General features: G+C 41.5%; 2 protein-coding genes across 3 annotated transcripts in view; one reads left to right on the top strand and one right to left on the bottom strand.

Annotated features, from left to right (window-relative positions):
• USP42 (ubiquitin specific peptidase 42) overlaps positions 1-2,115 on the bottom strand; it is a 20,424-nt gene extending 18,309 nt beyond the window's left edge. Inside the window, exon 1 of one of the 2 annotated variants that reach the window (XM_054842920.1) lies at positions 1,991-2,115. The gene's annotated coding sequence lies outside the window, so the exon portion shown is untranslated. Of the gene's footprint in view, positions 1-549; positions 1,063-1,990 lie in introns of those variants that run through there. The other variant, XM_054842922.1, reaches the window with a different exon arrangement.
• Positions 1,777-15,862, top strand: EIF2AK1 (eukaryotic translation initiation factor 2 alpha kinase 1). The gene is given in 15 exon segments (XM_054842923.1): positions 1,777-2,771; positions 3,256-3,414; positions 5,211-5,347; positions 6,082-6,113; positions 6,569-6,668; positions 7,484-7,564; positions 7,969-8,068; positions 9,565-9,616; positions 10,277-10,646; positions 11,707-11,818; positions 12,915-13,021; positions 14,158-14,278; positions 14,408-14,487; positions 14,861-15,094; positions 15,590-15,862. Coding segments are annotated over 15 exon segments (2,487 nt in total). The 5' UTR covers positions 1,777-2,092; the 3' UTR covers positions 15,713-15,862.

Raw genomic sequence — 15,862 nt, 5'->3', positions numbered from 1 at the left:
TGATACCGAAAAGTAAAACAGACAAAACAGTTACTTTTCCCCCATTTGAGGTTTTGCATCAGCCTCCTTTAGATTTTTTTCAGCAGTCTCATTACAAAACACATCAGTTATGACTTGGATCTAAATATTTATATTTGGTCTCCACTTTGCATACAATAAATCACAGCTCAAGAATTTATACAAGATCCCATTCACGAAACTGCGCTTAACCAGGGAGTAGTGATTATGCATTTATCTCATCACAAAACAAACATTTTCAGCAGTGATTGTAAAAAAAGAACATACACCAAAATGCCTAGGTAGAAATAAGGAGCAATAGAAAACTACTATAGCACAGATACGAAGACCAAGCACGTTTATATCTCTAAATTACAAACCACACTTCCACACTGACGCTACTGCGAGCAAAAAAAAAACCCAACCAAAAAAAACCCAACCCAAAGGAAATGAAGAAACACCCCAAACACACACACGCCGCACTAGTTTTACTTTCATTAAAAAATACTCCAGCCACCAAGCCAGGAAACGCGAAATTAATTATCACTTTACCCTTAATTGGAAGCCAATTAGGCAGGCGAAGCACAGCCTGAGTTTCAGCGCCGTGCCCCAGCTCTCGGACCCGGCAGTCAGCTCCCGGCGCGGGCGTTTCGTGTGGCGGCACCGGGGCTGGAGACCGCGGGCAGCCCCGGCGTTCGCTCCGCTCCTCATCCCGGGCCACAACGCCTCCAGACCGGCTCCGAACCACGTCCTTTAACGCCTCATAATAGCCCTGTTTAAAATTAAACCCTCCGCCTCCGACGTCTTTTTATTACCAGCGCTAAGCTCGCAGCACCGACTCGGTCCCCCCCCCCGCTCTGCCTTTCTGAAGGGCCGTGGTTCCTGAAAACGTTTTGACACCGGCAGATAAAAGGCTGCTTTCACGGACGGGCACAGCACGCCCGCACGCAACATGTCCGCACTCGGGAGCGGCAAGAGCCCAAAGACACACAAAACAAAACCGACCCCGACAGGCAGGCGAGGGGGGCCGGGAAGCGGCTCTGAGAGAACCCCCGCTTCACCTCACCTCGCCCCTTCACCCTCCGACTCGCACACGGCCCCCGCCGGGCCATCGTGCACCTCAGCCCCGCGGCTCCCTGCCCAGCTGGGGGCAGGCCCAGCGGCGTGCCGTGCCGCCTCAGCGCCCGCCCTCCCCGCCCCGTCTTTACCTTTCCGGGCCCGCGCCTCACACACCGTCCGGAGGCAGGACCGCGGCAGGCATCGCCCAACGGCGACTCCGTGCCCATGGCAACGCGGCGGGGGGGGGGGCGGAGGGAGCCGGCGCCGGGAGCGCGGGGGGGGGGGGGGCGGGAAGGGGAGACGAATCGAACCCGGACCCTCTGAGCGGGAGGCGGCAGGCCCCGCGGGGAGCCGCCGCCTCGCCGAGCGGGGAACAACGCCGTTCACGCCGCGGGACTCGCGATAAGGGGATCCCGGCCGCCCTCCCGCCGGCACCAGGACGCGGGGAAGCAATGCCGAGTCCCCGCGCCGGCAGCAGGAGGAAGAGGAGGGAGAGGCAGGCGGCGGGCGGGCGCCGGCGGGACACGGGCGCCTAACGGAGGAGGCGGTGCGCGGAGCGAAGGCATAGCGCCGGGCACCGCCACCCCGCGCCGCGCCGGGAGGGGGCCGGTCCCGCCGGCCCAGGGGGTGGTGGCGGCGGCGGGGCTGGGTCCCTCCGCCGCGTGCTGGGGACGGCGCCCCGCCCCGCCCGGGGGTCCCACCCCCTCCGGCTGCCCGCCAGCCAGGAGGGCAGCGGCCGAGTGCCCGGCCGGCGCCCCGGCGGGCTGGGCTGGGCTGGGCAGAGCCGGCTGCTCCCGCCGGTCGCTTTCCCTTCCTTCTCCCGGGCCGGCCCCTCCCCCCCGGCCCATTGATTTCCAGGCGGGGAGACGCACGCGGCGCTGCCGGGCTTTGCCAGGCCGCCGCCAGGCCCGACTCTCCCCCCCAGCCCCATTACCTGGCTCGGCCCCGCTTGACTCGGCGCTGCCGGGTCCCCCTCGCCGCAGCCCCCGCCTCAGCCCGGCCCGCTCCGCCTACTGTTACAGCCCGTCGGGGAACAATGACGTCCCTCCGCCGGCCTCTTGCATCCGGGGCCCGGCGCCGGCCGGGCAAGCGGGCGGGGGGAGGAAAGGAGGCGGCGGCGGCGGCGGCGGGGAGAAGCGAGCTCCTCCGGGTCACACGGGGACCAGCACCGCCCCTGTGCCGCTGCCGGGAGCCGCTAGAGGGGGCTCGGCGACCCCCAGTCAGGGGCGAGGGGCCGAGGACGCCGCGACGAGGGGGCTCCCGCGGGGCTGAGGGGGCGGCGCGGGCCCGGGGGCCCCGCCGGGCGCTTGGCGGGCGATGCGGCGAGCCGCAGCCCCGCGCGGAAGTAAGGGGTCTCCGCCAGCCCCGCTGCTTGAGGGGACGCCTCGGCTCTGCACCGCGAAGCTTCGGTACGAGCCCCTTCCTCGGCCGTAGCCTTCCCGCCCGTCCCTGCCTTCCGGGCCGTATTTACCTCTCTCCCATTTATTCCTCCAGTTAATGTTTTATTGTTCTGCGCTCAAAGAGCGGCCATAAACGCTGGCTCGGCCCCCGCGGCCACCCACAAGGAGTCGGGCAGGCCCCGCCGGCCGGAGCGAAGGCCGGGACCCCAGTGCCCGGCATGTGGCGGGGCGGGCTCCCGCCGAGGGCCGCGGCCCTCCGAGCGCCGCCGCCAGCCATCGAGTTTCCTGAGGAGAGCCCGGAGCCGCGCTTTGACGGTAAGCGGGGCGCGGGGGCGGCCCTGGGGTAGTGTGGGGGAGCAGGGAGGTCCCCCCTTCCCACGGGTGGCGGCGAGGACCCCAGCTCTCCCCGGTTGGCAGGGTGGGAAGGAAGGTAGAACCGCCGCCATCCGCCTTCCCTTCCTTCCCCATCGCCTCGAGGAAGCGCAGCCGCGGCGGTGATGCAAGAGCGGGCAGGCCCTTGGCGGCCGGCCCCTGCCCTGCGGCCGCCGTGGGATCTCCCCCTCCCTCGGGGACAGCCTCGTCCTCTCCAGTTAGCTTTTTTTTTATATGCACTTATAAAAATTAATTATAATTGGGTTCGTAATTACTGTCTTAAGCTTCTCGCTCGGTGGCAGCTCGTGCGCTGTCTTTTTGTGAGCCAGGGTTGTGTTGAAGCTGTGGGTTCGTATGTGGTTCTGATGTTTTGGTAAATAGGCATATACTGAGACCTAAATTCATTCGTCTGACTGTCCTTTTCCAGAATCGGATGTGCCGGCGGAGCTGCGAGTTGCCAACGGGTCGCAAAAGTTTGTGAATTTTACTTCAACCATCCAAAACCAGCTGCTGCTTGTGTCGCTGCTGGAGCATCTCTGCCACATGTACACACACAACCCTGTGCATTCAAGGTGTTTGTTCCGAAGTTAGTAAGAGTAGTTCTTTCCTGTCTCTTAAACTGCCTTACTGCAATATGTACCAGATTCTTCCGTGCAGAATTACTGTGTAATATCACTACAAAGCTGTCAGTCTCATCTTGTCGAGAGTAGCTCTGAGGAGAGGATGACTACCCTGAATCAGCTTAATTGGGAATGAGGACCTGTCTTATTTTTAAAAACAGTAACAGAATATTGTTGTAGATGCAAGGGTCAGACAGTCCTGTTCTAGCCAAATCACGTGAGTTGCATCATGAGAAGGGTAGCAGGGTAAATTATCTAGCTGTTAGGTCTGATCTAAAAACACAGATAGAAGAGGAATTTAATAAAAATATTTATTAAGAAATAGCTGTAGCATAGTCTTCACTAAATCTTTCAAAATTATGGTCTCTGAAAATCAGAGTAAATAGCTTTGTAAGTTTACTTACTTTAAACTTTGTATTTTAAAGTCTTTCAATATAATTTAGAGAACTCGCATTTTTAGGTGTGAAGTGTTTCTTTTGAAATCTGTCTTTTTGGTATATGACTTATCTTAGGTATTTTGTTCATTTATGTGCATACTTAATGCATTTGAGAAACAATCTCCAAGGTTTTTCTCCTTACTATACATGATTGTAGGAAATAAAATCTAATATATTGCTCATACTTAAAGTTGAAGCCATTTATAGCATCTGGTAACAACAGTGCAGACAACTGTAATGTTTTCGTTCTTAAAGTCTGATGTGGATGTTTGGCCCTGGGTCTTATTTTTGATTTTGATAGAGATAATAGTATCAGGGGAAAAATCCCAACCAAATTTCCTCCTTTTTGGAGAGGAACAAAAAAACCCAACCTGGGCATCTTCCAAGTATGTAGCTGCTTGGCTTCCCAGTGTACTTCGATGGAAAATGACGTTCCTCCATTGGTATAATTTAAACCAGTTTCCCAAGTGGAATAAACCTGATGAATGAAAGAAAAACATACTGCAGTAATCATATCTGTTTTGTGGTTTTGGCTGGTATTTTGATGTTGGCAAGGATGAGTAGGCTTGTGTAGCAAAATTCCTGATTTCTTGTAGGTTCACTTTCAATAAATTTTACCTCCTTTAAAAGATAAAGTAATAGCTAATTTTTTTAAATACTGGTACCAAAGAAATATCTTAAAAACTCTTATGAGCAAGTTAGTTTTAAGACCTTGGAACTCCTAAAACTTTTAAGTACATTTTGTAGCATCTTCAGTTGCACCCATCTCCAGTATTTCCTAGTTTTTTGTCTGCCACAGCGTTGTTTTACTCCAGCTGAGAAGGATGTGGTGCTTTGTGGGGGATGGAAGGGAGTGACTTTGTTCTTTTCTATGAGTATGTGCACAAATGTGTGAGTTTGTACGTGAATTAGAAAATCTTGACATTACCACTTTTATTATAAACATGTTCTCATAATTGTGAACATGCTTTGAATTTCTCTTTACTGATCAAAATTAGTCCAAGGGTAACAAGTAAGTGAATGGGTGGATGTTTGTATAATTCATCTGCTGAGATAAGGAAGAAGAGGAGATGCAGTTGTGACCATGAAGGGCATGGCAATTAACTGTATTATGCAAAGGGATTCCCACAGAGCAGCTCTAGTTTGGAGGTAATTAGTTTTTATTGCTAAGACTATGGGGGAAAGCATTAGAGTAGGAGTGACTGTTCATTTTTTCAGATGCACTATATTTCAAATAAAGTTTCTCATTTAAAAAACAACAGCTGTTTACATGGTCTTATTGGCAGGCTTTATTTAATGTGACCTTTCTCTGTTCCTTTGTACAGTACTTCGTCAGGCTTTCACAAGAACAGGGTTGCTCTCTCCTTTTGCCTTCTGTGATGAATTTAGTACTGTAAGACTGCAGCATAATAGAGCTATTACTGAACTAATGAAAGCAGCTAATCGACAAATACTTAATGGGGTAAGATTTGTTAAAATTCTTTGGCAACCTCTGTGTTAAGGAATTGACACATCATTGCACCCAAAGAAGCTTTTGGTTGGGGGTTCTTTTAATATTGGATTGGATCTTTTCAGTAATTATACAAAATGGTACTCCTGTCCTACCTTAGCTGTTTGGGATGGCATATTCTGGTTCTATAGGTACAAACCAAAGCTTTTGAAGTCAGCAATAATTTGTTCTTTATTAAATAATAATAAAAAAAAATTTTAAAAATATTTATAAACGCAGGCAAGGTGTTTTAAGTATTGCTGCAGCTTTTTTTGACAATGGACGGATCCATTTTCAACTTCTAACTGTTCCAGTTGATTATGTTAACATCCTGGTATTTATATTAGCAGAGGGCATAATTCATATACGGCATAATGTGCTTCAGGCTGAATCAGACTTGTTTGCTTATCTCGCTGCTTGAACTAAGCTAGTTAATTTTGTCTTAAGCACATTTTAGAGCCCTCATTTTATCCTGTTTGCCAGCAGAACTGTAAAAGGGCAGTAATCTCTCCAGCAGATTACTGGTGGGATAATAATACTTTAATTTGGTGAAGCTCTCTGCAGAACGTCAATGGCTATCAGTAACCTCATTTTCTTCTGAGAACATAGTTGTAGTTCCTATTTTGATTAAGCTGTCCATGCCAATGGCATGGTAGACCTGTTATTCTGTGTGGCATGTCTTTATGTTGGATATTGTTGTTTCACAGGAACTTGATAATGGAGATTCTCATGCAATTGGGTATGTATTCAACACATTTAGAAATATTAAACTTTATTCCCTCCCTAAAGTTCTGTCCTACACTCTGAATTTAATTAATATTGTGTTTCATATTTTGGCTCTGAAACATAGAAAAAAAAAAAGTGAAAATTTCTCCAAACTTTTAAAACAATCTGGTGAAAATTCCTTCTTCAGTACAGCTCTCACAGTTAATGTCACCATTCAGGTAAACAAGATTTATCAGGCATAAACTTAAGAAATCATCTTAATGCTTATGTTAACGCCGAGTGTGGATTTGTAGCACACGTGCATGCTGTTGCACTCTGCTGGTTTTCAGTATTCACTATGGTAATGTCAAATATTTTCTTCTTTTCATAACATAAATAGTATGTGTAGATTGTGTACGCATGTAACCTATATAATACTTTACTTATAAGTTGTAATCTATTTTAATGCAGCCTAACTTTTTTGATTAGGGAAAAAGAAGTTCTGTTTGAAGCGCAGACATCACGATACTTGAATGAATTTGATGAGGTTGCAAGGCTAGGAAAAGGAGGATATGGTAAAGTATACAAGGTATTCTTTACCTTCCATTTATAATTGGTCAGTTTATATCTAGCTTTTCTTTGAAATTTAGAGTTACTGTTTTGGCTGTTTTGTTTATTTTTCTCATGGAAAACCAAAAATATTAATTTTCCAATAGAACAGGTGCAAACCTGCACATGTGAAGCATGTTGGCATTTCATTTCAAAAAATGCCTAGCTGTGGTTTCTGTTTTCTGTTTGTTGGAAGCAGAATGTATCAGATGTTTTACGTTGTGTATTTTGACCCTTTTAAACTGAATGAAAACTTGTTATTTCTCATGTGAAGTATTGTTATATAGTGACAGCCACAGAAATTGATTAGTCAGCACACCGCAATGTTCCAGTTGTGGCTGCTCAAAAAAAAGCAGCCTTAATATGAATGTACACTGTCCAACCCAACGTTGAATTTTATTAAATACTTGTAGCATATGGCCAGCCTAAGGTTGGTACATGTGGTATGTGCCATATGTAAATGACAGTTGTGGTCTCACAGATTTATTGAGAACCTGTTTAAGCAGTTACCAGGACCTATCAGCACTTTTTTGTTGGTGGAAAGATGGCTGTAAAGCTATGTGTTTCACAAAGATTGGATTAGATGTTTGCAGTCCTGAAAGAAAGCAAAAGTAGAGTGTCCTTATCTTAGACAGCTGGGGCCTAATCCCAGCTTCAGTCTCTGATATGTGCGAGAGGTTACCTGAATGGAGCGCAGAAGTTAATTTTTAGAAAATAGTTGGTTCTAAAGGATGTAATAATGCATTAATCTAAACACATTAACATCTAATTTTGTCCTATTGCAATTGTTTTCAGGTCAGAAACAAGTTAGATGGTCAATTCTATGCGATTAAAAAAATTAACATTAAGAAGGCTACAAGAAGAGATTGCATGAAGGTATTATTTTTTCCTGTGTTTCATCTCTATTTAAACTCCCTGGCTGCTCTAGCTGATTCTGATTTAATTTAGTAATGCAGTTAATATTTCCCAAAACACAAAAAACATTAGTAATGTTTTTTATGCATTCTAAGTTTCTAAAGATTTGACCCTATCAATACCTAGTAAAAAAAAGTAACTGAGAGATATTTAAGTCCATTAAAAGCAGCATATTATTAACTTGAATTTGATCATTTCTGCAACTGTGAAAATCATAATTTGTTTTAAAGCTTCCAAATTTTCTCCATTACTGTAGTAATTTTATCTGTTCTTTCTGTCAGAAACTGTTATTTTTTGTTATCTTTTGGGTTTACTAAGCACTCAGAATAAAGGACAGTCATACTGTTTCTTTTTGGTATTTTTAGGTGCTACGAGAAGTTAAAGTGCTGGCTGGGCTGCAGCATCCTAATATTGTGGGCTATCACACTGCTTGGATGGAACAAGTTCAAACAGTACGCCCAAAAGGAAAGTACAGTGTATTGTGTAATTCTTGCTTGCATCCTGCTTATAACCTCTGTACTATTATTTGCAGGACAGTATTATTTCTCTGGGAAAATAACTATTTTTTCCCTCCTTTAAGCAACCAATAAAAAGCAAACAACAGGTGACCACCAGGTCTTCATGTCCCTCTGTGCACTTCAGTCTCTTGCCCAATAACTTGTCTGTTACTTAATGATGAAATTGGAACTGTGGAATTATTAGCTTCACATCTGGTAATACATGAGGAGGATTTTAAAGTTGTGTGAAGTTCAGTAGAATGCAATGAAAACCTTTTAATGCAAAAAGTAGTGAGTTGACAAGGAGAAGAATGAATATTGGGGAATGAGCCATTTCAGATATTGGGGGGAAAAGTGATGAATAGGAGAAAAACCCCTAGAAATTTGCTACCGTGTTTTGAAATCTAAGAGTAGTAGCAAAACTAGAATAAATTTCCCATTATGCTTCTCTTCCTATCTGTAAAAGAGTTTAGAAAAACTGAAAGAACTGAAAAAAAGATTCCCTCTTACTTTGCTTTCCGCAGGAGAGTCTGTATAATATTCATTTTACACCTTCTTCCCTGCCCCCTTTTTTTCCTTTTCAGTTTCTCTGTTCTCAACTCTTCCCACTCTTTGTCCTTTGGTCACTTTGTAAGCCATATCCATTGGTCTCTTCCTTTCTTGTCCTTTTCCAGAATGCCTGTAGCAGTTAAATCTTTTGACCCTCTCGTAGTGGGAGGTTTGCTTATGCTCTATGAGACTTTATTGCTTTCCAAGTCAGTGACTTGATGCCTGGTCAGCTATAAGAAAAGAAAATGCATGGGAAGTAACAGTATAGTAAAAAAACCAAGACTTTTTAACCGATGATACTGAGACTCTTGAAGGATGCAACTTTTTAGTGCTAGGAGTACTTCACGAGTATTTAATAGTGATAATATAAGTACATAAGTAGATCTATAGGTAGGTCCTGTGGTACTTAATGGTTTTCCTTGGCCTATGAGATTGGTGTTTCATATTTGCTTCTATGTGCTAAAACAAACTGCTTTTTCACATAAGTATGCAATTTTAATGAAAATTATTTCCAAAATATCAAGTGTCTTCAAAACAGCAGCAGAGTGATGCAAAGGATGATGCCTTGTGGAGTTGCTTCTTTAACTGTGTATTATCATATACATTATAAGCCCTAATTTTGAACAGACTAACTTCTTAAAGGTGAAATCTAGGTGAATGTCTAAGAGAGCCCAGTACAACCCTTTCAGTGACCTTGTACAACATGTATTTTCATTTAAAGAAAAATGAAAAACAGTTGAGGGTTGCTTCTTAGTAGACTAACAAGCACCTTTTGCAGCAGCAGAAATAGAGAAAAAGATATCTACAGGTAATTAAGTTAAATTCAGTAAGACGCTGTAGCTTAAATATTAATTTATAGTAAATATATGCATGCTTTGTTTTGTAAAATACTGTATTTATTTTTTCATCCAATAGATAAAACAATAATGGAGCTGCAGCCATTATCTTTTGAGCAAGAGAATAGCAAGTAAGTATTATAAATCTCAATGATAACATTTATTTGGCTTTAACATAAGGTGCTTTTTAAAGTAACATTAAAAGTGCTTTTTGCTTCCAAATCATAACCCAAAAAAAGTCTTAATTGTCCTTGTCATTGTTTCTCTTCTTGTTGCGTAAGCTGAAGAATATTAATGGATACTTCTGCCTTCCTTGGATCTCTGTTTCTGAGTGCCTGAATGTAGTACTGGGCTTCAAGTTTACTTCCAAAGTTCTGTGCCAACACTGATTAGTACTATGGAGTCTTATTAGAGTGATGGGGCCTTCTGTTTCTCAGAAGTATTGATTAGCCCTTTCAATAAGGAGATGGAGTCCTGTGAGTAATACAGTGTAACTTCCTAAGTTTAAAGGAATGGAGGCATCATACTTTGACCTAGGACTGTATGCATCTGTGAGCTGTCTGGGTCAGCTCTCAGAAATCCCTGCTGGGGGAAGGTATTAAAAAGGCTGCAGCCTCCACTGCCAGTTATGGAATCCTAAGGTTTTATGTGGGGAAGCAACTGAACTCTTACTCTGGAATGCAGTTTGGAACTGGAGGGGGAAAAAAAAGTTTTCAGAATGGCGTATCACCAATAAATGGTATAAAACTGTACATATTTTGATTTCTCTCCCCTACTTTATTATTTTTCAGTGATCACTGTCATGTCCAGAGTGTGGAAAGTGGTAGTTCAATTATCTTTGCTGACCTTACTTCACAAGAAAAGAAGTCCTGTGACAGTACCAGTCTTAGGAATCTGGGTAGTGAATCAGCACATAATATGGACTTAAGGAATGATTTTACAAACAGCAATAGTAAAGAGTGTATGAAACAAAATAAATGTGAATTATCGATAGAATTACAAGAAGACTCTGTAAGTAGTGTTAGCAGTAGATCAACTGATGAGAAAAATCATTCAGCACTGGGATCTCATTCCAGTCTGGATCAAGATGCTAGCACTGGAACTAAGTCCTGCACTGAAGAATGCTCCAAGAGTGATGTAGCTCTCTGTGGAGAGTTTGAGGTAAATACAGTTCTCTTTAAATATACTTAACTGCTGTCTAATTTAATGAGGCTTGTAAAGTAGAGTTTGGTAGACTGAGGAATGATTTATAATGATAAATTTTTAAAAAAATGAAAAGACTGTGATTACAGCCAAAAATGCAGACAATTTTTACTGAAGTGGGTAGCACATTACAAGGAAGCTGACCGGAGGAACTGGCAAAACTCATCATACAAGAAAGTTTCCATGTATTAGTCATCTCGGGTCCTTTCAAAGTACCTACATGTATAAAAAGTACTACTCCTGCATTAAAAAATACACACATCAAACCTGAAAATCTTCAGCATTCAGTAATGATGGCTAATTCAGATGTTATTGAAAGGGTCTAGGTATATAACGTGGTGCCTATACAGTGTAGGATTACATGTGAAAAAGAGAAGCAGATTTGGGCAGGGAATCACCACTCTGCTTATGCTTCTAAAGCTTTGTTGGCGTTTGTACCACTTGTATAACACAGCCAGCTCTGGAATGCTTCAAGCTTTTGCTATCATTTGGAATTCCCTCTTGCAAGAAATCCAAGATTTTAAAGGCGTTTGCTTGAATTGTCCAGGTTATCAAATGAACCAGTACGTTATCAGAAACTGAATATGACGTTACATATTCATGTTAAATCATAAAATTCCGTATCCAAGAGGTTGAGGTTTTTTGCTGTTTTATGTTAATTTACACTATTGTCTTAAGCCAGAATGAACCTCTGTTCAGTTTCTGTCTAGAAGCTTTTAAACTCTGATTTAAATGTTAAGGTATGTAGCTGGCTGTTTTGTTAGCTTTTATCATATAATAATTGTTAAAATTTGAGTAACAAGCAAAAAATATCCCAAAACTAGATAGTGTTGTTGCATCTGCTTCTCGAATACAGTAGATTAGTAATACTGTATTTGATGTAATTTTGGTATCTAACTTTTTTTAGTTTAATAAATTTTGTTTTTATTAGAATATTATTTTTATTTTAAAGAAAATAACTAAGGAAATAATGTTCATATTACAGTGGCAAAATCACAGACAATTATTTTTCTGTTAGGTGGAGTATCATTTGATGCTTTATATACAAATGCAACTGTGTGAAATATCCTTGTGGGATTGGATCGTTGACCGTAATAAAAGATGCAATGAGAGAACAGAGGAAGCTTCCAGTAAGATTCATTACTGTCTTCAGTAGCTTATCATATAGATCTTTTTAATTGGATTCTTTATTCAGTTAATCAAATACCATCTAGTGTTGAATCCTTGCATGATAGATGTTGGTAAGATTTAAGTTCATGAGTTTTAGACAACTCTTCAAAAAAAGAGTGCCTCAGGCATACATTCATAGTTGTTACCTGGAGAGATCTGTGTCTGGGTAATAGTACTTATTTGGAAAACAATCTGCTTTTTCTCAGTAAGCTGTTTAAATAATTGAAATTTTGTTTTGGTAGTATTGCTGCTATAAAAATAGAGCTCTTCACAGGCTAATTTATCTGCTGTGGAAAATATAAATACATCTCTTGTTCCAGACAGGTTGCAACATACTTAAAAGCTTCTAAGTTTCTTAAGAATCAAAGCTTCTACGCAGGCTAATTTGTCATTGGTCTAAAGAATCTAACATTTACTTTGCTTGAGTGGCCAGAGGAATTCTCACGCCTTGATACCAAGCTGTCTTCAGTAATTGTTGACATTTGGAAGAACAAGTCTAATGCTCTTAAAGCATTAGAGACACGTTCCTTTCTCTGGGGTGGTTGTATAAAAAAAGCATATGCTTAACAGATTGTAAGACATAAACTATATGATTAATGTTTAATCTGAGTTTTAATCACTATTAAGATAAACCTGTTGTTCTCTTCAGTCACAGAGTAAGGTTTACCAGCTAACTATCAGCTGACTTCCGCTAATCTCTCCTGTAATCATAGTCTTTTTAGCTTTCATAAGCTAAAAGGTGACATTCCTGGTCAAGGAATGACAGAATTATTCGGGTGTTTGACCTTGCAAAACACCGTTTTCACACATTTTCACAGGCAACGGGAGAGGAAAGGTGAATGCTGTTGTAAGTTAGACATTCAGAAACAGAAACCCAAGTAGGAGTAAATGGTGAATGTTCAAAGTGGCAACAGATGTGTTAGATCTGGATCATTAGAGTAGGAAGACAATGTAGTTTAATAAAATAATAATGTGGGAAATAGTAAAAACAATGAGATGGTATTAAATAATTCAGTAAAGTTAGCTGAAATAATCTAGATTTTAAATTGTTTTAAGGTCCATATCATCTTGTGGATGTCCATTGGACAATGAAAATTTTTCAAGAGTTATTAGAAGGAGTATGCTATATCCATAGCATGGGAGTGATGCATCGAGACATTAAAGTAAGTTCTTCGAATTACCACTTGAGGTTGAAGAAAACAAAGATAACTTGCATTATGGGAGAATTATGATGAGGTTCTGGAAATGTTTTCTCCTTTGTGAATTCATTTTCTTGTTCTAAACAGGGATGGTCAGCTTGGCTTTGTTTTGTCTTGGTCTTTCCTTAACCAGGGTAGAACCTAAATTACCTAATTAGCTTAAAAATAAATAAATACATATTTTCTTTTGGTAATTATAAAAATAAGCAAAGCCCCTTGACTACCCCTCAATTTGCTAACAGCATATGTTAGCTTTTGAAAATACGTTCAAGTTATAGTTACTGGCTTTCTTAAAAAAAATAAACCAGTTGCAAATAATTGCTGTCTTTCAAAATGGTTGCTGTCTTCTCTAAGGGACTGAAATTGTATGTGACGTTAGTGACTGAAGGAAAAGTTTTGGTTTCATTCCTATTACAAGAGACGAAGAGCAAACTTAAATAACACTGAATGATTAGAATAGGATGCTCTTTCTGTGTTCCTGTGAAGTTTGTTTGGAACTCTAATCATAATAATAGTTTCGACTTCCTGGCTGGCTTAAATGCGAAGCATATATAGATGTTTCACGTTCACTTTCTTGGTTTTCAAGTCCATTAGTTTAAGGCGGGGAGCAGGATACATAGAACCACAGAATCCCAGACTGGTTTGGGTTGGAAGGGACCTCAAAGCCCATGCAGTTCCATCCCCTGCCATGGGCAGAGACATCCTCCACCAGAACAGGTTGCCCAAAGCCCCATCCAACCTGGCCTTGGGATCCAGGTGCATCCACAGCTTCTCTGGGCAACCTGTTACTGCAAATTTCCCGTTTTCTGCTGAAAAAAAACCCAAAAGTACTTTATGTTTCCACTAAATCTTTGTTTTTCCTGTTTTGCTTTTCTTCCTTTTTTCTAGATCCTTCATATGTGGTCTTTCTGTCCAAATGGTGTTGCTAACACATAATTTGCTATCAGCAATGACTATTTTTTTCTCTCTCACTGATAGAAGTGTTAAATTATTATCTTATACCTGTGAAACACTGGCTTTTAGAGACTTTGAAACAGCTGAAATTTCATAATTCTTTATACAGATATATTTTAAATTTTATACTATGTCTTGTTTTGTAGCCCAGAAATATCTTTCTACATGGATCAGATCATCAAGTAAAAATAGGAGACTTTGGATTAGCCTGCAAAGACATTCTTTGGGATGATGCAGACCACTGGTTTAAGACAGAAAGGATAAATGGTAAGGGCGGGGGGGGAAAGGTTTCAGTATTTAAGTTTCTATGATATTAAAACAATTAAATATCAAATTCTTAAGTGAAATGGTAACAATGTAACACTAGCCAATTAAGTTGAAATTGCCTTTTTAAAGGATTGACGCATACTTCAGGAGTGGGGACTTGCCTCTATGCCTCACCAGAACAATTGCAAGGATCTCACTATGATTTCAAGGTAGGGAGTTGTGGGGTTTTTTTCTATTAAAAAATGATGATAGATAATAGGAATAAAACAAGCCTTTCAGTAGGGAAATACATATTTGGTAATTACATAAATATTCCTCCTACTGTTACTCCTGGTTTTGTTGAAACATGGATTTCAGCTTTGCCTTCTCATTTGCTACTAATGCAAATATTATTTGTGTTTCTAAGATCATCTTGAGGAATTGATATAGATTTGAATGTGTCCCTTTAGTAGTGTCATGATACTTTTCATATTATATGAAACTTCATTGTTGTGAAACTTTCATGTCGTGATCTTTAAATGAGAAAAATCTAGTAATTAAAAATAGCACTTATCTAGAACTTTTTCTTCACTCCACTACCAGTCAGACATGTACAGTATGGGTGTTATCCTGCTAGAACTCTTCCAACCATTTGGAACAGAAATGGAAAGAACAGAAGTTCTTACACATTTAAGGAATGGACATATTCCTCATACTTTCTACAAAAAATGGCCTATTCAAGCCAAGTACGTTAAACTCCTCACCAGTCAGAGATCGACAGAAAGACCCACTGCTGCTCAGCTTCGTGAAAGCGAACTGTTTCATAGCACAGAACATGTAAGTTATGCCAGTAACCTCAACCTTTACAGGATAAAGAAATATAAAAAGATGTCCTTTGTTTTCCCTGCCTGTATTTGGGGGGGGGGGGGGTTGTTGCTTTGTCTTTAACTTAAGAGGAGTGTGTGATTGAGACTATTTATTTATTTTCTGATTACAGTATTTAGGCCACTGTATTAATGTTTCTGGTGCCTTTGCAATGAGATAAATGGTCATTAATTATAGGTAACTTTATGAACACTGTAAAGTTGATTTACATACAGCTTGAGGTGTTTTTATAGATCAGAAAAGCTTTTGAAGCTTTTCATCAGCTGTGCAGAATCTTTATAAATTTTCCCTTTCCTTGCCATGCTTTTTTGTTTGTGGATTAAGTTGTAGTATCAAATACACATAATAGTCGTGTGGCTGTAGTGGACTGCGAACACAACTCACGGAGGTTACTAAGGTTTTATCCTTGCCTGTCTATAACTGAAGTAAACTGACTCTCATTTCCAGGTTATTTCTAACCTACAACAGAAGGTGAGACAGCAAGAGGAAGAAATAGAAAAACTGAGAGAGAGGATAAGACTGCTTTCTGGAGAAGAAGATGAACACATGAGACTAGGTTCTCCCGTTTAAGTACAGGAAGAACTAACTGCTATTGTATGCTAAGTTATATAAAATGTTTCTTTTTTTACATAAAAATCTTTTGATGCATTTTGATTTTTCTGGCTGTTCATTAGAGGTATTCGTCTTTTTGTTGTAGTTCAGCAGCCTCCAATCAACAGA

Source organism: Grus americana, chromosome 15, assembly GCF_028858705.1.
Source record: "Grus americana isolate bGruAme1 chromosome 15, bGruAme1.mat, whole genome shotgun sequence".
Lineage (NCBI taxonomy): Eukaryota > Metazoa > Chordata > Aves > Gruiformes > Gruidae > Grus > Grus americana.
Note: the sequence above shows the minus strand (reverse complement) of the source record. Positions and strands in the feature narration are given on the sequence as shown.